General features: G+C 34.8%; 1 protein-coding gene across 1 annotated transcript in view; it reads left to right on the top strand.

Moving 5' to 3' along the window:
* The window catches only part of ZFC3H1 (zinc finger C3H1-type containing), a 43,899-nt gene that overhangs the window by 2,141 nt on the left and 15,872 nt on the right, over positions 1 to 25,886 (top strand). Inside the window, exons 2-22 of the mRNA XM_026699489.2 lie at positions 352 to 765; positions 2,258 to 2,304; positions 3,023 to 3,221; positions 3,331 to 3,557; positions 5,975 to 6,098; positions 11,249 to 11,346; positions 12,276 to 12,479; positions 13,641 to 13,793; positions 14,092 to 14,229; positions 15,089 to 15,207; positions 15,759 to 15,905; positions 17,036 to 17,210; positions 17,350 to 17,481; positions 18,399 to 18,947; positions 19,174 to 19,283; positions 20,611 to 20,742; positions 22,806 to 22,927; positions 23,274 to 23,375; positions 23,495 to 23,611; positions 24,511 to 24,694; positions 25,303 to 25,489. Coding sequence (XP_026555274.1) covers positions 352 to 765; positions 2,258 to 2,304; positions 3,023 to 3,221; positions 3,331 to 3,557; positions 5,975 to 6,098; positions 11,249 to 11,346; positions 12,276 to 12,479; positions 13,641 to 13,793; positions 14,092 to 14,229; positions 15,089 to 15,207; positions 15,759 to 15,905; positions 17,036 to 17,210; positions 17,350 to 17,481; positions 18,399 to 18,947; positions 19,174 to 19,283; positions 20,611 to 20,742; positions 22,806 to 22,927; positions 23,274 to 23,375; positions 23,495 to 23,611; positions 24,511 to 24,694; positions 25,303 to 25,489 — 3,680 coding nt within the window. The remainder of the gene's footprint in view (positions 1 to 351; positions 766 to 2,257; positions 2,305 to 3,022; positions 3,222 to 3,330; positions 3,558 to 5,974; positions 6,099 to 11,248; positions 11,347 to 12,275; positions 12,480 to 13,640; positions 13,794 to 14,091; positions 14,230 to 15,088; positions 15,208 to 15,758; positions 15,906 to 17,035; positions 17,211 to 17,349; positions 17,482 to 18,398; positions 18,948 to 19,173; positions 19,284 to 20,610; positions 20,743 to 22,805; positions 22,928 to 23,273; positions 23,376 to 23,494; positions 23,612 to 24,510; positions 24,695 to 25,302; positions 25,490 to 25,886) is intronic.

Below are 25,886 nucleotides of genomic sequence, written 5' to 3'. Positions count from 1 at the left end.
ACTTGACCAAATTCATAGAAAATATCACTTGGTATGTGTACTGAAGTTAGACATATTTCAGATGAGAAATGATCAAGCTTGATTGTGGCAGTATCTTCAGGAGTTATATCTAAAGTGTCACAGAGGAATCAGGTGCAATGACAAGCTCCTGAAAATTTTATTGATGGTGAATAAATTCAGAAGTACAATATATGTTTTCTTTATTAAATTCTGAAAATATTTTAGAATATTTAATGGTGTGAGTGTGGAGTAAAAGCTCTTAATGCTGAACATTGCATTTCAATATTTACCATATCTTCATTGTAATGGTATCAAATTTATCCTAGATAAATTCTTTAATTAATGAATCAGCCAAAACATTTGGAAAGTCCCCATCTCGCAAGCAGAACTATTCTTCTAAAAATGATAACTCGGTTGAAGAGAGTTTTGAGGATCTTTTGTTGAAATACAAACAGATTCAACTAGAACTTGAATGTATTAATAAAGATGAGAAACTGGCTCTAAATAATAAAGATGACAGTGCGCAACAAAGCAACAGTGAAGTGGCCAGTCCACAGGACCAAATAACAATTGAAAACGTCAGTATTACAAAAGATGCTGTAAATGAAGTGTCTCCTGAGGAGAATAAAGTATTAACCTTTCAGGCATTTGAACTGAAACCTCTTAGGCAAAAACTGCCCACACTAGCTGAGAGGAGCAAGTTGAAAAAAGCAAAAGATGGAATAAAAGAACATTCACAGAAAAATGACCAGGATACCAATGAAGGTAATTTTAAAAAAAGTTCTGATTATATGTAACCTGTTTGAAATGAACGGAAATTTGATTCCTTCAGTTTTTAAAAATGTTTCTCATTGGAAAAAGTTTAAATTTTATTACCAGAAATAATGTTTGGAAATTGAACCTTTTGATTTATTAAGGTTATTTGCGTTTTCTGGTTATTGGAATTAAGGAAGCTATCAATTTTTAAAAAGCCAATAGTTGAAGTAAAATATATTAAATATGAATCATAGAACTTACAAATTAAAAGTTCCTTTGATGTATGCTGCATTCACATAACTAAATATGAGTTATTTTAACTTTGATTTACTGAATTAAGCAAACTAGCTGGGTTTACACATCTCAATTGATAAAAACAATAGCAAAGGTTAAAATTAACTAGAGGTATGTGCTATATGCATATTATGAAACTTTCTTTTTCCCCATTCCTGTATTATGTATTGATAGTATATATTGAAAAAGAATACAGCAGTTTTTTCTGAATGTTCTATTGTGGTGGCAATAACCCATTTTTCTATTATACCATTGGAAAGCCTGCAACCCTGATGAAATCTAGGAAAAAATATTTTGAATATCATTACAATTTTTAGCAATGGTTAGGAGAATGAGGTTTACTTGGCTACATTGAAAGAACAGGAAATCCACAACTTAGGACGATCCATTTAATAACTATTCAAAGTTATGACCGTGTTCAAAAAAGTTACTTATGACCAGTTCTGGCATTTATGACCATTGGAATATCGCCTCAGTCACATGATCAAATTTCAGGTGCTTGACAATTGGTATATACGACAGTTATGTAATTGCCATTTACAAACTTCCTAGGGTTTTCCAACAAGCGAAGTCAATGCCTTAAAATCAAGGATAACTTTCTTGATGATTGCATAACTTAGCAACAAAAATTCTGGTCCCAACTGTGGTTGTATGTCAAGGACTACCTGTTGTGTTGCTTTGGTGCTATTTTCCAACTGAACTTCATTCTGATGAAAAGGAACTTGAAGCCTTCCTTCTGAACTCTTTTACTATTGTTATTTTTCAAATTTGAAGTTGGCTCCCAGAATTAATTAATTAGGAGATATGAGTAGTTGTCACTTAATGACCCTAATTAGGACCAGAATTTTCATAGCTAAGTGATGTGGTCATGCAAATCATCACATGACTGCACCATTTAGCAATAGCATTTTTGCTAGTCCCAGTTATGATCATTAAGCCACTACCACACTTGTTAGGTCAAGATCTCACGCTTCTCCTCCCCTATCATGCTCACCCATTGGTTTCTTATCTTTCCTTTGAGTGCTAAGAAGTGAGAATAAATGTACTTACACTTTTCTGTGGCATCCCCTTATGTATCAGAAGATTACTATCATGTCTCCTCTTAAGCAGTCCTCTTACCATGTTTTTTCCTACATTTTTAAATCAAATTGTTTGAATGATATTGCCATTGTAAATAGAAAAATGGGGTTATCTCTTTTCCCAACAGATGAAAAAGAACAAAAGCTTGATACTTCTGATGCTGCAGTAGAGAAGGTAAAACATTGCTTTCACCACTAAAATCAGGAGCTTTAGCAAAGCATAGATTTTTACAGTATATCTTAATTTGAAACTAAGTGCAGTTGAATTTAATGGGGTAATTCCTAACAAATGTTTCAAAGTTCCAAGTTAGAAAAAAAAATCTCTGGCACTATAACCGGGCTTAATGAGTTTATCTTGTCAGTAAAAATGTTCTTGTCAACTTCAAAGTGTGATTTTGTTGTCGCAGCCATTTCCACTTTTCAGCTTGCCACAACAATGGCGAGACAGCCACCTTTGGAATATCACTTCCAGGTGGCAGCAAGAAATCATCCCATGAGAACCAAGGCCATCTAACCAGATGTTCAACAAAGACTTGGACAGTTTCCATAACAATACCTGCCCATCTAATTGGATAATGTGACCTGCACTAATAAAGGGAGAAGATTCTATTCTTTAATTAATAATTATCCACAGGAATTAGAGTGTGTTTTGCTTTCATTCTGCACCAATATGATATATTCAGTAAAGTTTTGCATTCAGAGTTCAGAATATCTCGATAATGCTTGCTTGCTTGGATTCATCAGTCAGAACCTTGACATTGAACCAACTCTCCCTAATTCCCCAGTTTTCACATAATAAGCCACTTCAGCAAAAGGCAGGGTTTCTGCCCAGTTAGATATTACAATTGGATAAAGGATTAAAGTGATTATTTAATATTTTATTCCTGTAATAGAAACTGTTGGATGAAGAACAAGAAGTATCAGAGTTACAACTAAGACTACTAGCTCTTCAGTCTGCTAGTAAAAAGTGGCAGCAGAAAGAGCAGCAAGTAATGAAAGAAAGCAAAGAAAAACTAACAAAAGCAAAAACCGTACAGCAAAGAGGCAAAATCAGTACAAAATCTCATTCTGTCAAAAAGCCAAGCACTGCAGGTAAATAATTAACCTAGTAAATGGTGGTTTTATTCTTGATATATTCTTGATAGATTTTTTATGTTGGGTTTTTTTTGAGAAAATGTAGTTAAGTAATTTTCTTTTAAAGCTAAGCAGGCTCTAAGAAAACAGCAGACAAAGGTATGGAAAAAATTACAGCAACAAAAGGAACAAGAAAGACGTCAAAAGGAGGAAGAACAATGGAAACAGGATGAAGAGGAAGAAAGAAGAAAAAGGGAAGAAGAAATTAGAAAAATCCGTGATCTCTCAAATCAAGAAGAGCAGTATAATAGGTTCATGAAGCTAGTTGGTGGAAAGATGAAGTCAAGAAGCAAGGTATTTACTAACATACATGCTACCTTTTTGAAGGAATACAATGCACGAATGATTGTTGGTGATATATAAAATATTACAACTTGTGTATTGTGTACCTTTTTCAAATACATACTTTTGGAAATTTTTGTAGGCCATTTATCTTTAATTGGCTCAAATTTCTATCCGATTGATGCTAAAATACTTCTTTTTTTAATCCTTTTTCTAGAAATATATATTTTGATGGCCTCCAAAATGTTAAAAGAAAATTAGAAATAGGGAATATGTAGTAGCCATGATAGATAGACATTTATCCCTTACATTTTGAGATGTAGGTGATAACATTAATTTATTGAATTTGTAACAATGCCCAATTCAAAATGATTCTGGAAGGCATGCAAAGTTAACAATGACAAAAACCTCCAGCAATTAATACAAGATTAATACAGAAGACTTAGCATATTCCCTTAATAACAAGAGCATGCTTGAGGACTCAAACCATCCAAATGGTGTATGATGTCCAAATTTCTGATTCAGATAACATTGTAAATAAGAAAGGTTTTATGCATCAAAATTTTAAGTTGGTATATTGCTTTGCAGTAAATAACATTCTCAAAATATTAAATTGATTATCAAAAATAGTGTTAGTACTTTTATAAGTAACAACATTTTCTTCTGAAGAAATGCATCCTAAGTATATAACACATGGAGATACTTCATATTTTTCAGTGCTGCAGAGAATAAAAGCCTTGACTGGGTGAAATTGAAAGTTAGCATCACCTCTTCCTAGATTTATTCTAAGTCTGCTTCTATTCAATATGTATGTAGTATATATACGTAGTTTATTGGATCTTTGTGATCCAATCTTTGTTTAGCAGGACCAGTGTAAGAGTTCACCCCAACCTCATGAAATATGCCTCTTCTGCACATTTCATAAGCAATCTGTCAACCCCATTATCCAGATCAATGAATAATAATGGCCTTGAAAAACTCCACTAGTTACTGCTCTCCAATTTAAGATAAAGTCATTAATGCTATCGGTATGGTTAGCCACACAGTTTTGAATATACCAGATTTCACTTTAACAGCTTATCATGAGAATGTCATGCAGAAACCTGTCAGAAACGGAGGTAAATTATTACTGAAAATGAGAGATTATTTTCAAAGTGTTCTCTTCGTTCACTAAGGTAGTTACTTTTTTAAAGAAGGAGACAATATGTATCTCACATAATTTTTTGGCAAAGCTATGCTGATTTTTAACAATCATGACTTTGTCTTCAAGATACAAAAGGCCTTCTGTATTCTCTCTCTAACAAGTTTTTCAAGGCATTAGTGGGGTCGCAATCCTGTTAAAAAAGAATCAGTGTGTACTTCTGCAGAGGCACTTGTTAGGACAGGGGCTACGTACTTGCCCTACCAATCTATTAGATGTAGTTTGGCCTGGAGAAGCAGTGTTTGGTAGAGAAGAAGGGAGTGGCTGAGGTTACGCAGAAAGCTGCCTGTTTCTAGGACATGAATTACAAGTAGTCCTCAATTTAGAACAAAACATTTGGTCATACATCAGGGTAATTATTAACTGGGTCACCATTTGACCTGACTCAATTTTATAACCACTTTTATAATGGTCGTAAAGCAAGTCACCATGGTTCTTAAGCAAACCATGTGGTTATTAAGGGAATACAGCATATCCAATGGATGTTACAAAAATATTGCAGATCATTGTTATGAGCTCTTTGGCATAGAGCTCTGCCCTGCATGGTGCTGAATCAATCTCACAGGGAGCTCTTTCATTCTTAAAATCTAGCTGAGTCCTGCACATGAGGGAAGGGGATGACTCCTGTGTTGACAAGATGAACCAAAGATCCTAGCCTCGTCCATGTCGCTGTGGGAAAGAGTTTTCTTCCACATATAGAGCGAAAGAGCTACCTGCCTTCCTTCGGCAGACAGAAGCGAACTCCTTCCCAGGGCAGGTGAATAGGACTTGAAGTTTCCATGCAGGAAGCAAAAGAGCTGTCTGACAAAGATGGGCAAGCAGCTCTTTCTGTCTGCTTAACCACCACAACTGGGAGAACTGGGATTGCAGTTGTTGAGCATAATGGTCATGTGAGCATCTCATTTAATGACTGCAATTTCCAATGGCAATTCTGGGCTCAGTTACAGTTATTTAAGTGAGGATTATCTGTACAAAGTTATTTGGCAATCGAATTGCCTTCAGACATTTTGGTCTATAATCTGATTACCCATCAATAAGTAAACCTTGCGGGAGCTGTAAGCAAAAGTATGAGAAGAAAATCAATTTGCATAACACCGTCATAGCCTTTTTTCCTGAAAGCAATTTGTGGTAAAGCAGGCAGTTTTTGTTAGTTTTATTAGCAGTCAAGAAGGCAAAACTATTTGACTGTTTGAAGTACACATATGGTTAATAAATATACTTTGTCTAGTCTTCAGATAAAGATTTGAGAAGATCCCTAGATAAGCAATCTACTGAGAGTGCAGGAGGAATTTATCAGTATGATAATTATGATGAAGTTGCTATGGACACAGAAAGTGAAACCAACTCACCTGGTAAGTGCTAATTTTAGCTGATTATGCTTTATTCCTAATAGTGCCATTTTTTATATTTGCATTCTATATGTAATAATTATTAGCTCCTGCATGCAATACTACTGAAATGTTTCGTTGATTTAAATTAAAATGGAACTCCTCAACAATTTTGCACTTGTCTCAAGTGTCATGCAAAACACAAAAGTTATGAATAAGTTAAGAAGAATGTCAAGCGAAGGTAAAAAATGCTACAATGGTACAATTGTATCACATTTTGATTTGTTGGTAAAAATAAACCATATATCTTTTTCTTTTTTCTGGTAGATAACAAACCTTCTGAACCCCATATATTACTTAATAGGAAACACAATTTGATACATACATTTGGGAAAAAAGTATTCCTTAGCTTAACTTGCCCTGAAATGTTTTTATAAGGATATATTGATGAAGCTGTACAGTATAAGAAGTGTTTTTGTTCAAGATTCTAGCCTCTTTATTCATCTTTACTCATTCTGTTTTATCTTTGTTGGCAGTTTTATTTTTGCCATCATTTTTTCCTGTTTGTTGTAGATGACATATATTAAAATATATGACTATGCTGTTCAGTATATTTATGAACAATTTTGTTGTGAAAATAGCTTCTTAATTTGAATGATGTATTCAGATACTATTTTGTCTGTGGCACTGCTTGTGTATCTTTCTCTTTCAACCCTTTAGTTTTTTTTTCTGTCCAATCAGTTTTGTTCAAATTATGCCATAAACTATATTGTAGAGCTATTGTTCTTTTCTAAAAATATTTTATTCAAAAGTTAAAATGCAAACTTACAAAAAACAAGAACTAAACAGGACAAAAAACAAAAATAAGTGCATAAAACTCCATACATATGTATTGTCCCTTCCAGTTCCAACACTAATAAATATATTATAACATTAGTAGTTTTCCTCCTTGCAAAAGAGATCTATAATATATAAGCTTCCACAAATCTATTTATCCAAGCAATTTGAACTATCATTTATCTGCTATAAAAAGACACAACTAACTGGTAACCCCATCACCTGAAACCCAGTTCAGAATCCTCTGTTAACAATCCATTATTGTGTCTTACTAGCACAGGGGTCAGCAACGACCTCTGTTCAGTCTTAATCACTATAGTCATTGTCTCTCGCTCATCAGAAATCTTGGTTGTAGGTAACTCCATAGCATTTATTGTTCAAAAAGTCCATAAATTTTCTTCCAAGTCCAATTTATCACTCCATTCTGTCATCTCTGAATTTTTTGAATTCATAGGCCTTTCAGCTTTTTCAACCGTCTTTAATTTTTCAGCAAAATTCCTTCTCCATCTCTGTCAGCAACAAATCAATTTGCAGTCCATCCAATTACACATCTGATTCTGTTGTTGCCTATATAATGTCTTCTTTAGGTTGATATATAATTGTTATTGCTTCATTAAGCTTTTATCCAAATTTTCAAAGAAAGCTTGGAGGTTAAAAAGCATTTTTTTTCCAAAGGCTTCCAAGGAAACTTTTAATGTTTTCATTTTTATTTTTAATGTAGAACAGTCTGTTAACAACAAGCTGACTGCAAGAGAGATTGAGGTAATTTTCCCATAGCAGAAAGTGAATAAAAGAGACAAAGGGAAATATTTCTTGTCGCTTTGTTAAAAAAAAAAAAAGAATCAGAGAAATACTGAGAAATAAAATACAGTAAAACAGCAAATTTCTTGTAAAAGCTAGTGAAATACAAATTCCTTACTATAACAGTCTAGCATAATATATCAAAGCACTTTTTTATAGAAAAAGAAACCTTCAGGGCATCAACTTCCATGAAATGAAAGCGAAAGTGTTTCATTTCAAAACCAATAAGGAATTTTTTTAAAAAAAAATCAATCCAGCAAGGGTAAAGGATAGCTCAGCATTCAACCAGATGTTTAAGACACAAAATATAAGTCAAAAGCAAAACCAAATTCATAAAGTGATGCTAAAAAGAAGATGTCCTTAAAAATCAAAACAGCTGATAGGAAAAGATTCTTTGGCTGTTCTTTTCATGAATTGTAACCAACCAGGTTTCTCTTCACAGGTAAGTGGTGCAGTTGTCTGAAAGTCATCTGGGGTCTTTCCTAGTTGGTACCATTTCCCTCTAGGGAGCAAGTGCTACCACAAAGCTGTCTTTGACAGCAAAATCAACTTTTTTTTTAAATACAATTTTATTGAGTTTTAACAAAACAAATAAAACATCTTATTTGAGTACAGCATGGTTCTGGGTTATCACATTTCCATACAGACACAATTTCATATGCATATTCATCTTATGTATTCAACTTCATATCTTATTACTCTTTTTCCAACTTCTCTCTCTTTCTCCCTTTACTTCTCTAAATTTTCTTTTATGGTTATCTCATTTTCTTCTTATCCAATTGTATTTCTTTTACCTAAATTTCTATATCTTTTTATTCATTATACTTATACCTTCGTCTGTCTTGTTTACAATTTCATATGTTCTCTTCCAACATTCTTAAAAAGCAAAATTCCCCCTATGATTGCCAATCGGAGTGCAACACCTTTAAGTCTTATTCTTATTATATGAAATCTCATTAAACATTGAATTTGTGCATTCTAAAATTATAACATTCAAATTTCTAATGTCTATTTTATATCATGTAAATCTCATCATTCAGATTCTGCTTGGTACTTCCCCTTGAAAATATAAAAAGAAAAATTCTAGCAAAAACTATATATGTATATATATAAACATTTGTAAACAAAATAGTTATTCAAATTCATTCTAGTACTGGTATGAGCCTTGTAAATCTATCACGTTTCTTTTCAATATTTATCAATCTTTGAGAACAATTGAAATGTTTCCCTCCTTCATTGTTACTTAACTGTTAATAAGCATACCATTGGATAGTCATACAGTTTTATCTTATAAATTATTTACTGTTAGTAAGCAAAATAATTATTCAGATTCATTCTAGTAACTGGTATAAATTTCCTTATAAATCTTTCACATTTCTTTTCAATATTTTATCAATCTTTAGAAACAATTGCGATGTTTCCCTCTCTTCTTTATTATTGGATATAAATAAACATACCATTACATAACAATACAGTTTTATCTCATAGATTATTTACTTATTTCATTTCTAACTCATTACAGTATTCTACTGTCACAACACTATCTTTTGAACCTTTGCAGAATCCTTACTTTTAACTTAATTTAAAAGGGGAATCCTAGTAAGTTTCCCCTTTTTCTTTATTTCCTGCTTTTGTCCCTCATAAGTTCTTTCCCTTTCTATCTTTCCCCCCTTTTTCTCATCCCTTTTTTTATACCCTTCTCTCTCTAATTTTCCCTTCTGTAGTTTTCTTTTTTGCTTCTCTTTGCTGTTATACTTCTTTTTCAGACTATTTTTCTTTTTGGCTGTTCTCTTTGATCTCAAACTTTTAACTCCTTTTCCCCTCATTGCCACACTTTGCATTATTTGATCATTGAAAATGGCTTCTTCTTTGTCCCGCCCTTCTTCTTGCTCTTGAAGCTTTTCCTTTTGCTTTTCATAGTTCAGGATCTCCATTTCAAAAAAATTAAATATGAAGCCAAAGGATCTTCCTCCCCTTTCTGCATCATCTTTCTGTTTTTTAAGACTCATCTTCAATTCCTCCAGGAGTGATGGCATTTTAAACACTTTTGAACAATCACCTGATTGACTTTAAGTAAAAACAGAAAAAGAAAGAAAAAACCAATGCCAAAAACTTTTTTTTTAATCACCAAATGATCCCAGACTGTTTCTTCTTGTTTCTTTCCTTTACTTTTCCCTTCCGTGGGTTACTGTATCTTTTAATAAGATTTCAGTTACAATGTATGCTCGGGAGTCTTTTCAAAGTTTCATTGTTAATCCTCTTTATTTTTCCAGGTGGCACTCCATTTTTCCATTATTCCAAGTCCCACCCTTTTGCCTCCACTCTTCTTTTTAGGGCTTTACAATGACCAAGAAAAACTCTTTATTCTCCTTTTAACACTTAGATTTCAGCTTAAGTTTCCTATTAGTGTCAAAATAGATTAATATAAATTTCTTTCCATATCATTTGTAGCTGTCAATATAAAGGTAAAGAAAGGGTTTTTAACCTCCCTTTTTCTCTCCTTCGCCACTTAAAGATCTTCCTTCAGAAGTATCCCTCTAGGTACTTTTAGATTCAGGGTACCTTGCTTAGATATGTTCTCTGTTGTTTAGCCTGGACTGTCCTGTTTTCCTCTTTGTCTTCCTCCTGCACAAGCTTATCCAGTCGGGTTCTTCTTTGAGGTGGCCATTTCTGACCACCGCTGCAACCACCTTCGGGAAAGGGAGTTTAGACCAGCCAAGGAGGAGAGATGCGGCTCCCCTCCACTTGGCTAGCAATCTCCCCCCTCTTCACCACCTCTAAGGGGTGGCTTCAGCCCCGAATCCAAAGGATCTGGGTGCTCCAGAGGCGAGCACAGATCGAAACCGCGCACGATTGTGGATTTCAGTCTGTCACCGAAGAAACCCAAACCAGAAGCTCAGCAATATCAACTCTTCATCAGCAGGAAAAAAGTAGCTCCAGCCCCCCATTTTTGGAGGATCTCTACTATATTGTAGTGTTATTATGGAACAGATTTAAGATTCATTTTTAAAATATATTTTTGCTTGGTTTATGCAGATAGATACACAGAGTGTCTCTCTCTCTTTCTCTCCCCCCCCATGCGCACACACACCTTCTCTTGGAAATGTAACTGAAGAATTATAGCGTGAAGCTGAATAATGCATATGTAAAATAAGTCTTAATTGAATTCTGGTATATTTCATCTTTTTATTTAATTAATGAATGAGATAAGCTTGGAATTTAAATTGTGACATTTTGCAGTTATAATTTTCTTTCTTTCATCATGGCATGATTTCAAGTATATGACTAGAGTAAGTAGTGTAAAGCAGCGGTCCCCAACCTTTCCGGCTCTGTGGACTGGCGGCAGAAGGAGAAGTGGGGTTTTTTTCACACAGGCCCACTGCTTGCACAAATGGAGCTTTGTACACTTGCCATCCACTTGCATGGCCTGGCACTGGGCCACAGACCAGGGACTGGAGACCCCTGCTGTAGAGGTATTCCCTTCAATAAATGGTAGTTTGTAGTAACAATCGTTTTTTCTGTTAAATATTTTCTAGCATCTTCTCCAGTACAGCCTCCTTATTTTGAATGTCCTGCTGGATATTTTGCTCCTGCTATTCAACAAATCTCACTGTCCCTCACACCACAGATTTCAGTAAGTGATAATACAAGATGAATTTTTCGAAGTAGAAAAATCTGAGAATACACTTTTTTATGCCTCCTACATGCAATTATGGAAGTTCTTCATCATTTATTTTTTTTGCATTAGTATGTTTATTTTGGCCATCTTGAGAATTGTCTTTTAAAGTACTTCTTATAATAGGAATTCTGAAACAGCTTTTCTGTTCTCTCCTTTTTTGAAAGCACTGCTAATCATCGGTAATGTATAATAAAAGTTGTGCTAGAAAAGCTTGATAAAACTATGTAATAGTTGTTTAGCATTGGTTTTGTATCCACATATGCTAAGTGATCAACATTCCAATTTTCAGCTTTCTAACACTTCAAGATCACATTGCTAAAATTCTATTTTAAAAAATGGCAGATTTTTTGCAATATAATTTCCCCTCCCCTTTTTAGATCAACTACTTCAAGGACTTAAATTGTCTTATAGTTGAAACAAAACAAATTGAAAAACACAGCTGCTATAAAATGGTTTTATGCTGAAGATTAGTTGCATTCCTTACTTTGGGGGTAATATATTTCAAAGTGTAAATGCAGCTGCGATTGAAGGGATCTTTCACTTAATGCAAGGTGAGACTACTTAGTCTACCTTGGAAACCACACAGTGCGCTCTTGAGAATATCTGAGCACCAAACTGTGTAACCCTTAAAGCGGATCCCTTTTAATATGGAACCAGAAGCAAATTGATAATCATTGCAGTAGCACCCCAACACCCAATATCAGGGTAATGATTCTAGCTTTATTACGGTTTCCCTAGTTAGTGGATAGGGCACCTATTGAATCTTCAAAGACAAATCCGTGTAGATGTCTTAAAGCAATTCATTTGTGAGGTGACAAGAACATAGTACTGGAGAATCTTGAGTAGCAATAACATATATTTTTTTTTCTTTAAATTTGTTTTAGACTCTACCACCAATTAGCCAATTGTACATGGAAGGTATTTCAACTGTCTCTTTGGAACCTCCACCACCTCTTCCTCCTCTTCCACCTGAAGAACCTGAACAACCACCGAAACCTCCATTTGCAGATGAGGAGGAGGAGGAGGAAATGTTACTACGGGAAGAGCTACTTAAATCTTTAGCTAACAAACGAGCTTTCAAACCAGAGGTATTTAATAGGTTTTTAATACAGCCACTAGATGGCAGTGCTAGTACATTTTATTTAAAATGTGTTTTGCTATTTTGTTTTGTTTGGAGAAAAATAGGATGTATGATAGAAATCAGATAAGTTGATGAGTTATTTAGAATTTTAAAAATTCTTCTGCATTTCAGCTATTTACTAAGGATTTAAAATAACTGCTATAAACTCTAGTATAATCAAATTGGCAGCGTTAGAATCAAAACTGGATGAAGAATAGATCTATGGATAAAGATTACCAATAAAGGAGAATATTTGTACCTCAGTTGAAATGAAGGGGTCCTTGGTGCTCTCTGAGCTTCATTTTCTTATAGACGTTTCATTACCCTAACTGGGTACTGTCATCAATTCTAGACTAGCTAGAAAGAAAGAAAAGGTTAGTCTAGCATTGATGATGTTACCTAGTTTGTGTAATGAAACAACCTGTAAGAAAACAACCAAGCTCAGAGAGCAGCTAGTATTATTTATTATGGAAAGAGATCTGTGAAGTGAGATGATTGTTGTAGTTTGCAGATTTTACAATGTACGTATAACTTTTTTTTAACTGTTGGAAAATCCACTGCATTTTTAGTAGTGAAGGGCTTTAAAAACAGAAGGGGTTCTTCTGGTATTCGACATGTTGTTACTCTTCCTACATTGATTACAGTGAATAATTGTGTGTGATCACTTGCTGATTTTGGGTGGTATGAGAAAGAAGCATTATCTCTTTAAAGGGTTTAGGGCTGCTGTAAATAGGCACCAAAATTTATTTTTTAATAACATAGTAGAATTGTTTTGCTTATCCCTTAAAGCCTGTAAGATAAATATAATTATTGTATATCCCTGAATCCCATAAGGTGCTTTTAAAAAAATAGTTGGATAGTTGAAACAGATGCCCAATTGTTTGAAAAGACACTATATTGAATCTAGCAGGATTGAATAATGTGGGGGATTTTGGTGAATATCTGACTTTAATCATGGCGGACATTATCAAAGTTAATGGGTAATGAAAGATTTATAAGTTTCCTTAAAACAATATTTTACCCATAGTGATACACAGAGAAACCTATGTGTTTGAATAGTTTATTGATTTAAATATATAGTTTTAATACAATATTTAAGTGTTGTAATCTTTTCTTTTTTCTTTTTTAGGAAAACAGTCCACCTTCTCCACCTTTTCCCAATAATTCTTATTCTGTGCCAAGAAGCAATCTTTCAGCAGTCAGTATTAATACTGTGTGTCAACCTCGTATAAAGAACACAAAAATTATTAGAGTACCAAGGCCCCCCCGAACAGTCATTGCGGTAACAAATTCTTCATATTTTAAAGTGTCTTATAAATTGTCATATGAGGAAAGTGGCTAAAATTGAATATTTTCAACTGATAATGCAAGGAAGCTGAGGAAATGCTTATTTCAGATTTGTGTACAGTAAGAAATAAAGTCAACATAAAGTCAACTGTAAAAAAGCTAGTGATTAACATGCTTTTCTCATCTAACAGATGGAAGTTCAGTGTACATTTAAAAATTAAATAATACTAGATTTTGCTTGTATGTTCGGTCAAAATAGTTATATTCTTTGACTGGTAATTTTATTTCTGCAGCTTCCAAAGCACAAGTCAGTTGTTGTTACACTGAATGATTCAGATGACAGTGAATCAGATGCAGAACAACCTAACTCTACTAGTAATGAATTTGGAGGTCTGGAATCCATGATCAAAGAAGCTAGAAGAACAGTGGAGGTAAATGGATGTGTGCTCGCATGTATACCATATGTTTCTTTGAAGAAAACACATTTCTTACTCTCTACGCCTGTCTTTCATTATAAGATAATTTTTATTTTTTTTTAAAAAAATGTAAAATAGCTGTTCCTCTAGAGCAAGCAATTTCAGAATCTTCTTCTGGGGAAAAGTCACTATGAAGTTCTGGTTCTACTTTCTGAAAAGCATTAAATTTTAAAAATTATTTTAAAAGCCAGAATTGGCCCTTTTCATATATTTATATTTTTTTATATTTTACTATTTGCTTTCATGGTTCTGTGTTATAGATTATGGTAGTTGGCTGATTTTTATTATTCCTTACTGGGAGTATGAAAATTCCTTGACCAGAAACTAGAAGTTTCAGGTTCCTTCTGGTTCATGCCACATTTGGAACAATTCACCAGTTTTCAGAAATTGTATCTTACAAACTTAAAGATCTCTGAGGTGTTCTGGTGATTATCTGTTTGAAACAGTTTTGGAATTGGATCATTCCTAGAATGGCACATGCTGGAAAAAGATTTGGCATGGTTAGGAGACAATGAAGCATTCAAAGTTTTTCAGAACATACTTTTGGAAAGGAGCCCTTAAATATTATTGGCCCCTTCCTCAGTGTTAATTGGTGCTACCTTGCTCTCCTCTTGTCTTCAAAATCCATGTTTACAAGCAGTCTCCATATATGTTGGAAGTATAACTATTAGAATTCCCAGGAAGTATGGCTGAAGGGGAATACTGTATGGAGACCTGAAAAAGCTATACCATATAAAAATGAATTCAAATTAACTTTTCTTCTGAACTTCTAATACTGTATTTAAGTTTCTTTCTTGGGTCTTTTTTGTTGCAGGCATCGAAACCCAAAGCACCTTTAAAGTCAGAAAAAGAAAACAACCCTGTAAGAACTCCTGAGGCCTTACCAGAAGATAAAAAAATAGAGTATAGACTTCTAAAAGAAGAGATTGCCAGGTATATTTAATATATTGTACATATGATACTGTGTGTCTGTGAGCGGTGTGGTGGCCTAGAGGTGGAGCTCTCGCCTCACAATCAGGAGGCTGTGAGTTCGATCTCTACTTAGGTAGAGGCAGATATTTCTCTCTGGGCACACTGAAAATGTATCTGCTGAATAAAACTCTGCATTGCGACAAGAAGGGCATCTGACCAATAAACACTCAGTTCCATTCAGTTGCCCAGACTTTGCTCCACAAGGGATTATGGGGTCATTAAAAGAGGATGGTGATACTGTATGTCTGTAAACTACATAGAGTTGCCTCTGGTGAGATGCATACATGTTTAATAAATAAATAAATGCTGTAACAAATAAGTAATCTGTTGTTTAAAGTAATCTCCAAGTTATTGTCCTTTTTGTTTGATCAGATTCATTTAGTCATTTTAGCTTAGTTTAAGTTCTGCTAATTGGATTTAGCTTATTTTTCAGGGATTGTTCTATTTTCTCTGAATTTTTTTCTGATTTCTGAATTTGAAACATTTAAAAAATGGTTTTCAAACCCTTTTAGTCGGGAGAAGCAACGTTTGATAATAGCTGAACCTTTGAAGACAAGTTCATCTCCAGTAAACTCTGATGTTGAAATTGATGGAGTTGGTAGAATAGCTATGGTAACGAAGCAAGTTACAGATGCAGAGGCAAAACTGAAAAAGCACAAGTAAGTCTTTTCCCTGTGATGTCATCTATATGGTTTTATGAGAGAAAAGAGTTAATCTTTTATATTTTGCTGCTTATTACATTGTTTGTTTATATCCTGCCTTTATTATTTTTACAAATAACTCAAGGCATTGAACCCATCCAACATACCTTCCTCCTCCTACTTTCCCCATCAGAACAACAACCCTGTGAGGTGAGTTGGGCTGAGAAAGAGTGACTGGCCCAAAGTCATCCAGCCTTTTTATTCCTCTAAATTAAAAAGAGGATTCTGGAATGTCTTCTTTGGAGGCTGATCCAATGGGCAGTTATTAGGAAGTTGAAAGGTTCTTTCTTCCTTAGTTTATTGGACCAGCTGGCCTTGGCTGGTCAGATGGTCTATTCAGATGGAAAACTATACAGGAGTAATACTCTGTAAACTACCATCTACAAGTATTACTGCTAACTAAGTATATCTCTAATGAGAAAGGAGTTAAATTTACTGCAACTTTTGGAGTTGCAGTTTGTTTATATAGTTGCTATCAATACACTCTCTGCTTATGTGTTTTGTTATTTTTAAATTAGAAAATATGTGACTCTTAACAATTTATGAAAACTCAATATTCCAACTTCCAACAGCTGCTTTATAAAAGAATAACAGTTGAAAGGGACCTTGGAGGTCTATTTTAATTTTTAAAAATGGCAATACATTTTCATGCCTCAGTTCCACACACATATGTACTGTTCACTACTCCCCGTTTCCCCCCCTAAAAAAACACTAGCTCATTGGTGGAAATTGTGGCACATATAAATGTATATAAAGTTCAGTGCTGTAGATGTGTATATCTTTTCACAATCAACTTTTGCTAACATAGATACAAATTTTAGACTGCAATGTTGATTCTGAAGTTGGATGATCAGTAAATTTAAATAAAACCACTGTTTGGGTTGCAATATATCAATGTGCCATTTCTTTATAATTTTCACAATTTCCCTCTTTAATTTATTGTTTTATAATATTATTCTGTTAAACATAGTCTGCTAATTGAAAGAAAATGTATCAAAAAATCCTGAAAATATGTGGTAGACCAGCTGCTTTTGATGATGATTCTGACAATATAGAGCTTTTATCTAGAATGTAACTATTTTTTTTAGACTTCTTTTGATGAAGGATGAATCTGTGTTAAAACATCTTCTACAGCAAGAGGCAAAGAAGAAAGAATCTGTTCGTCTTGCTGAAAGCAAAATTGCTAAGCTTAATGAGCAACTGCAAGCAACGGAAAAAGTACTAAATGCTAATAAGATATTTTTAAAAAAACTTCAAGAACAAGTAAGTAAAGTGAAAAAGGCCATTAGCGGTATTTTAAATAGTTGCTTATCTTATTAGATGTGTTTAAGAGTCTTTAAAATTTAATTTAAAAATTTTGGTTGGAATATGGAATTTGTTTACGAATGTTTAAATGCTTCAGATTCACAGAGTGCAGCAACGAGTAACAGTAAAGAAAGCATTGGCATTAAAATATGGAGAAGAGCTTGCTCGAGCCAAAGCCCTGGCTAGCAAAGAAATCGGAAAACGAAAACTTGAACATAGCCATTTTGGAGTAAGTTTATTCTTCAAATTTAAGAACTATTGTTTTGAAATAGTCATTAGGCTGGAAGTCAGGAAACAAGATGAAACATGAATGACAATTTACAAATACAATTAGAAAAAAACATAAATGTCAGATGTAAGTGAAAAACTGAAGGGAATATTGCAATTTGAATATTGGCTAGTGTGATCCCATGAACCCCTCAAATTTCTTTAATTTTTAAGGTGGATTTGAACTTATTTTGCAGTTTGTTGCAAAATAAGCTTGTTGTCTATAATGTGTCTTAAAAATACATATGACTACTACTACCCTTAGGATCGAGACAACTGAGGGGTTGCATCTAGTATCAAAACATATTCCAGACCCAAAACAGCTCAGTAATTAGCATGAACAGAGCTGTTTGGTGCTCAGAATACAGCAGGTATCAGAGCCCAAAAAGTATTGTCTGCCATTCCTGCCAGGATAAATGAAAAAAAGAAAAGAAATGAAGTTGTAGTAAATCAATGAAAGTTGGAAGTTTGTAGTGAGCTTTTTCCTTTTCTCCTTCTTTTTATCTTCCCTCCAACATCTTCATAGCATAATGAAAGAAATGGATACTTGTGTCTATGCTTGCTAGCCATTTGGTACATGTTCTGAAAACCTGACAAGTTCAAAGTAACAACAAGATCTTTCTCATGACTGGGGTGAAGATACAGTCTATGAGAGGCCAAATGAGACTTGTAATCTGTAAAACTATGGATCATTGTAAATATACTTACTGTAGAATGGTTGAGTTGAACTTTTGCAAATATGCCAAAATGTTTCAGTTTTCAGCCGAACATATAAATTCTTTCTAAAAAATAATGATGAAGTTAGTCAAATGTTGTGTTTCTAATTTATCTTGCCCATAATTGAGTTCGTGTGAGAGATAGATCTCTGCTTCTTTGCAGCCAAACAAAACATTGAAACTCGAGAAATCACCTTCATCAAGCCCAAAGAAGCATTCTGCAGAGTTGATTGCACAGGAGAAAAAAAGGCTGCAACAATTGCAACATGAGTATGCTCTGAAAATCCAGCAATTAAAAGAGGCCCATGCATACCAGAATAAGGATCGGCTAACTGTTGTCCCTTCTGTAGAAGAAGAATCTGAATTTGCACTACCTCAGCCTTCCCTTCATGATCTTACACAAGACAAACTGAGCTTGGATATTGAAGAGAATTGTTTTGATGATGAAATTTCATCCAATTGTAGTAGAGAGCGAAGAAGGTCTTTCAGAGAATCAAATTCTTTTACTAAACCCAATTTTAAACATGTGGACACTCCCAAGCAAGAAGCTGCAAACAAACTTTCTAAAAAGACATTAGAACAACCAGAGCTTTTTTTGGGTCTGAATATTGATGAACTAAAAAATCTTTATGTGAAAGCTGATGGTTTGAAAGAAGTATTGGAAAAAAATGCACGATTCATGATTTCTAATGAAGAAAATGCTTGTGGTCAAGTAAGTTGTATGTTAAATAATAGAAAATGTATAGCTTCAACTTACAGTTAATAATGTTTAGAATTGGAGTTAGGTTAGTATTCATTAGCTTGTCTTACTTGATTACTATTGTTCTTGAAAAAGTAGGAAGATTCTAGTCTTGGTTCCAATGCATTGCATTTTTAATTAGCGTGATGTGAATCTTCATATAGTGTTTCAACATATACACACGTATACTCTTTCCTAGGAAATAACAGTGGATATAGACCAAGTCACAGCTCCAAATAAACAAACAGAAGGAAAGCCATACCCATTTGGACCATATCATAGTCCTCTTCTTGTTTTTAAATCTTACAGGTATGAACATGGGGTTGTTAAAGTTGTTTCTCACCATTGGGATACTGTAATAGGGTTGTTTTAGAACAGAGATGGGAATGTCTAATATAATCAGAAAATGTCCTATTGTCAAAGTAGGTGTAAATATATGTTGTCTTGGAAGCAACTGGAGTATACTAGAAAAATATAACTTAACTGCACTGTTAGTAGAAGGATTGGAGAAGGACTAGAGAGAGAAGTACAGGTAGTCCTCAATTTACAGCTGTGATGGAGCCTTTCAATTACTGTCATAAAGTGGCTCATCATGTGAACAACCCTATTTTATGACTTCTTTTACAGCGGTTGGAAAGCAAATGCAGCAATCATAAAACATTGTAAAATGAATGCCATGGTTAGAAAGCAAACTCATTGTTTGCTATAGGGAGTTTTACTGAAAACCAGAATGGAACTAAACACAGTTTTTCTGCAAAAAAAAAAAAAAAAGAGTAAATCATGGTCATTTGATCGCAGGATGCTGCAAACAGCTGTAAATGTGGGCGAGTTTCCAAATGCGCAAAATATAGTTATCTGATCATGGGGAGGGGCAGCTGTTGGAATTAGGTACCCAGTTGGGGAGCTCTGATGTAACTTCAAATGCTAGTTAAGCAATTTATTTATTTAAAATATCTACTATTCTGAGGGTGGAAAGAGGGTTTATAAGCACTGGTGCCCAAATGCACCTTCAAAAGTTAAGAGATGCTGAGCTCCTTATAAATGGTCTCTAAAAGGCTGTGAGAGATGGACATATTTTAAACGGGGGTGGGGGGGAATATATTTGCTCTGAATTTTTTTTTAAAAAAGGTAGATGGCTGTCTTGAGTTAGACAAAATAAGTACTGATACACTTACCTAAATATCCCATACACTTACTCGGACCTTGCTCTGTCTATTCTCATCCATTCACATAGTCACTAGTTCAACATTTTTTCTATTCATTTTTCATATAAGTCTAAATGTAGTGGTCTCTTCCTTTTATATAAATATATTAAAACATTTCTGCCTCCTTGCTTTTTGGGGGAACTAGATTTTAAAAAACCATCTCCAGTGACAACATTGGATTATATTGTTCAGATAAAAATATTAACGAGTATCAATTTTGATAATGGTTGTAATCCCAGCTAATCTATTAATGGGTTCTGTGCATAAAAACAATTGATCTTCCTTTTGGACTGAATAACAAATGATATTTTGGGTATCTGACTATGATTACAGTTGTCTTTGATTTGAATGCAATTTAGTACCTTTCCCATTTTTGCTTTAAAAAATTATTTTGTTGATGACAAGTATTTGATTTTACTTATGTTTTTTAGGTTTAGTCCTTATTTTAGAACAAAAGAAAAACTTTACCTCAGCTCAGTATCCTACAGCAATAAGATTGAACCCAAACAGTGTTTTTGCCGTTTTGATTTAACAGGCACATGCAATGACGACGATTGCCAATGGTGAGTTCTTTTGTATCTTAAATTGATTTGTATTGCAAATTATTGCCTGTGGAGTTGGTATGAATTTGTCATTGTCAGGCTGTCTGAGCAAAAACAGCATAAGCAGTTTTAAGAATCATTAAATAAGGTGACATATTCTTTAAAAAATCATGCTTGTTTTCCTTTTGTGCCTGTAAAATTAACTTGAAAAATGTACATTCATACTTAAAAGATCTATCTATCTATCTAATCTATCCCTCCATCCAAATACACACACGCACACACACACACACACACGCACACGCACACGCACACATATACATACATACATAGATGAGGTATATATAATATATACACATGAACTGGGGTCCCAGTCAGGGTGTTCCATATTGGAGGATTAAAAGAAGATTCTTCCTCCATCCTGATGTATATTGCACTTTCCATAGTTACTTTGTTAAATTTAATACTGTGTTTCTTAGAAAATAAGACAGGGCCTTATTTTTTTTGACCCCCCCGAAAAAATAGCTAGGCCGTCTTTTTGAGGGGTGTCTTAATTTCCCCCCCACGTGCCTCGCCCAGCCACTGGGCTCCTTCTATCCAAAAGAATGCCCCACATGCCTTGCCTCTCCAATGGGCCCCTTCTTTAGCAGCTGAAAGGGCCCCACAGGCACCCTTGCCTCTCCATTGGGCCACTTCTGTAGCAGCCAAAAGGAACTATTCCACAGGCTTAACACAGACTGAGGGAAGAAAGGCAGGCAGGAATGGAGGGTTTGGGGCAAACGGGAGGAAAATGGGGAGGGGGAATTTTCCTGCCTGTCATCTATTCCTCAAGCTCCCTCTCTAATTTCCTGCCTTTCACAAAAGCGGCTCCACTCCGAGCCTTCAGCATATCCCAGGACTCTGCAAGGCTTGTTGTAGCGCATGTGAGTGGTGGCATTGCTGTGAGGTTCGTCACATCAGTGCAGCCTCTTCGAACAGGACCCTGCAAGGATTGCTGTGCCATTGTGCGTGCGAGCGGGGCACCACTGTGAGTTTGGATACACTGGCGCAGCTGCTCACGGAAGGATGCCGCCTGCACCGGTGTGATGAAGCTCACAGAGGTGCTGCCATTCATGAGTGCAACACCCCAACAAGCCTTGCAGGGTCCTGCTCTAAGAGGAATGGATAACAGGCCGGAAAATTCCCCTCCCCATTTTCCTGCCTTTCACGACTCCACTCCGACCCTTCAGTGTATCCCAGGATTGCAATGCAGAAGGTTCCATTCCGAATCTTCAGCGTTGCTGATCAACCTGATTGTTGAGTCATGTCTAGTTTTACAGCTTTTTTTGCCATGGTTGTTAAGCAAATCACTGCAGTTATTAAGTGAACCATGAGATCATTAAATGATCTGGCTTCTGCTCATGGATTTTGCTTGTTGGAAACTGGCTAGGAAGGTCTCAAATAGCAATCACATGCAACCATTGTAAATATATGCCAGTTGCCTAAGCACCTGAACTTTGATCGTATGACCATATGGGATGCTGTGATGGTTGCAAGTGCAAGGATAGTTGCAAGTCACTTTTTTCAGTGCTATAATAACTAAGAATAGTCACTAAATGAATGATGTAAGTCAAGGATTACCTATTTTATATTTTTATTAAACTATACTAAAAGTTACATTTGATTTGTGATGGAGCATGTTGGGAATTATTAGTGCTCACTTTATTGCAGAATTCATGTTTTATGTGTTGAAATCTGGTTTGTTCACTGGATTTATTTTTGGCTTATTAAATTGTCCATACAGCTGGATTGTCAAAAAAAAATCTATCTGGCTGTAAAAAAACGCTATCAGGATGTCATTTTGACAGCCAGGTGGATTTTCTGAATGCCTCACAATAGGCTAATATAGTTGAGTATTCCAAAGGAGGAGGGCTAATATAAATATGTGTCTTTTATGATAAAAGGGTACCTTTAGATGGCAGAGTGTTATCAACTTCTGATAGCTAAAATAGTTTCACCTGTTCATCAAAATGTTCACGTTGTGATCCCGTGTTCACATTTTTTCCTTCTTACATTTTGTAAAAAATATTATTATTTACTTTTAGGCAACACATGAAAGACTGCACTCTTGGCAGGAGACAACTATTTGAGGATGTTATTTCATACAATTTAGGTCTGATAGGCTGTTCAGATAAAAGTACTGATGAGGAGATAGGTACCGCAACAGGTATGTGCATATTAGTATATCAATAAAGATTTTCAGTTCTGTAATGTTACTTGTTAAATCTGATCATAACATTTTTTGTTTTACATGTAAAAAACAAGTTGCTTTCGAATGCTTCCAGTTTACTTTGTAATAAGATTCAGGAAAATATAAAGCAACCTTCTGTTATATAGTATAGTAATGTGACTCGCTGTATTAAAGTTTAAATGTATAAGTTACATTTGCATTTGTTTTCATTGTAATAAGTTTCACCAATTTATTTTTTTATGGATTGCTTCCTAGTGTGTGAATGTACCCTGGCAAAAATTTGATTGTAATGTAAATCTTCAATGTTGTCATCTTGTTTCAGAAAAATACATAGAAAAGCTGTTCGGGGTAAATAAAGATCGCATGGCAATGGATCAGATTGCTGTTCTTCTTGTTAGCAATGTCAATGAAAGCAAGGGCCATAGTAAGTAACTTTTAACAATATCAACGGTTAAAGTGTTTTAAAATGCATTTTGCCTTTTCTTGAGTTTCTTTTAAAAACCCAGTTTTTCAAACCTTTCTTCTTTGTCTTTTCACTGACAGCCCCTCCATTTACAACCTGGAAAGACGAAAGGAAATGGAGAGTAAAGTACTTGAAAAAAACACCAGACAGTGATAGTAGCAATGAAGAGGAGCTCTCTTCTGGCCCCATTAAATATGGTAATAACAGAAAACAGCCATCCAAAAATTATTTATAAAAATATTTATGCTTCACATGGTTATTTGACTTATGCTTAAATTTACTTCATAATTATATATGAATTTTAATGTAAGAAAACAACTTGGAAGATCAAAACAAGAGATTGATGCAGAGAATACATAATTGCTTCAGTTCTGGGAGAATCCTTGTTGTATTAATGACAATTATTCAACAATTGTTAACAGCCGTAGAAAAACCAAATAGATCTATTTTGTCAGATTTTTAGTAAAACAGACTAATATTGTTGTTTCCCATATTTAGCGCTCTGACTTTCTTTCCAAAGTAAATCAGTTTTCTGGGAAAATACATTTTTCAGTTTCTTTTGTTATGGAACTTAAACATGCCTCTCCTCCTTCATAGCTCATTTTAACTTAGAAGGCAGGCCAGCTGCTCATGCCAGCCTACCTTGCTGAAATACAAGTAGTCCTTGACTTAGGACCCCAACTGAGCCCCAAATTTGTTGCTAAGTGAGATATTTGTTAAGTGAGTTTTGTCCACTTTACAACTTTACTTGCCACAGTTAAGTGAATCATTGCAGTTGCTAAATTAGTAACATGGTTGTTAAGTGAATCTGGCTTCCCCATTGACTGCTTGTCAAAAGGTCACAAAAGCAGATCACAGGACCCCAGGACATTGCAACTGTCATAAATATGAATCAATTGCCAAGCATCTGAATTTTGATCATGTGACCATGGGAATGCTGCAACTGTCGTAAGTCACTTTTTTCAGTGGCATTGTAACTGAATGGTCATTAAATGAACTGTTGTAAGTCAGAGAGTACCTGTAGTTAAAATTAGGAATAATTTCAATCATGGATATTGTGATAGTCATGGGGAAAAATTATTACTTTTATTTCTAGCTCCTCCGGTAGAAAACAAAACAAGTGTTCCTGCTCTGGATGCTGTTGTGACTCCAGATGATGTGAGGTATTTTACCAGTGAGACTGATGACATTTCAAACTTGGAAGCAAGTGTACTTGAGAATCCTTCTAATGTTCAGCTTTGGATCAAACTTGCTTATAAGTACCTGAATCAAAATGAAGGGTAAGTAATTCTTACTGTGCAGATCAGTCAGTTGCACTTTTGCTCAGTATCTTCTCACCTATGCTCCCTTAATGGCTTCTCAGTCCTTTGTGTCGTTGCTCAAAAGACAAGTAGGCTATTGTTTAAAAGCAATTGAAAAACGATTTGCTGTATTGCTGTGTTATAAATCCAGTGTAAAGGTAATAAAACATTGGTATATTCTAAGATAACGTTTGTTTATTTTCAGTGCTTTGTAGTAAAAAGGCTTGTTTGCTAAAAAAAATGGATTGCATAATTCAGTGGTTTCAAAGGTTATATGGAAATAAAATATTTCTCTTTCGCTTTTTTTAAAAATGTATTTGGATAAAATAGGAAATATTTGTTTAAATGATAATGATAATTGAGGAACCACTTTCATGAGAAGATTTAATTATTTCAGAAAATTAACTGGCAAATACTCTGGGAACGTTAGCTGACCGCAAATCTTAGTTGCAAATGCTGTAATGCAATAAAGTTTATGTCATGATAAATCTGTTAATGTAAGGTACTACAATTTTTTCAACAACATACCAAAATGGCTGCCTCTCTACAAATTGTTAAAATATTTTCTTGTTTCCCATTTCCCAAAGATCATCTGCTGAATGCTTGGATTCAGCTTTAAATGTTTTAGCCCGAGCACTAGAAAATAACAAAGACAATTCTGAAATCTGGTGTCATTATCTCAAGCTGTTTTCAAAAAGAGGGCTTAAAGAAGAAGTGCAGGAAATGTGTGAGACAGCAGTGGAATATGCTCCTACTTATAAGATTTGGTGGACAGTAAGTCATATTTTATTTGTTTAAAACATTCATATATCCATCCCTGTCTTATACCAAGATCTGAGTATCTCCCAATCAAGAATTAAAATGGCATAAAACCCAAATTAAAATGATTAAAACCATAAGCATTAGAAATAAAACTTGGCTGCCAGGTCAGACTTCCAACATGCAGTTACCTCTCCTGTCCCAGTGCTTGGGGGGAAAAGCCAGGTCTCTGGTGCTTTTCAGAAGGCTAAGAAGGGTAGAGACCTACCAAACATCAGGGGAAGTATGTTCCATAGGGCAGGGGCTGTTCCAGAAAAAGCATGCTTTCTCCTCATAGATTCTCCTGCTTGAGCAGCGGCTGGACTAGAAGACCTCCAAGGTCCCTTCCATCTCATTCTATTCTACTCCAAGG

This window comes from Pseudonaja textilis, chromosome 5 (assembly GCF_049901715.1).
Source record: "Pseudonaja textilis isolate UNSWEBS1 chromosome 5, rPseTex1.2, whole genome shotgun sequence".
Lineage (NCBI taxonomy): Eukaryota > Metazoa > Chordata > Lepidosauria > Squamata > Elapidae > Pseudonaja > Pseudonaja textilis.
Note: the sequence above shows the minus strand (reverse complement) of the source record. Positions and strands in the feature narration are given on the sequence as shown.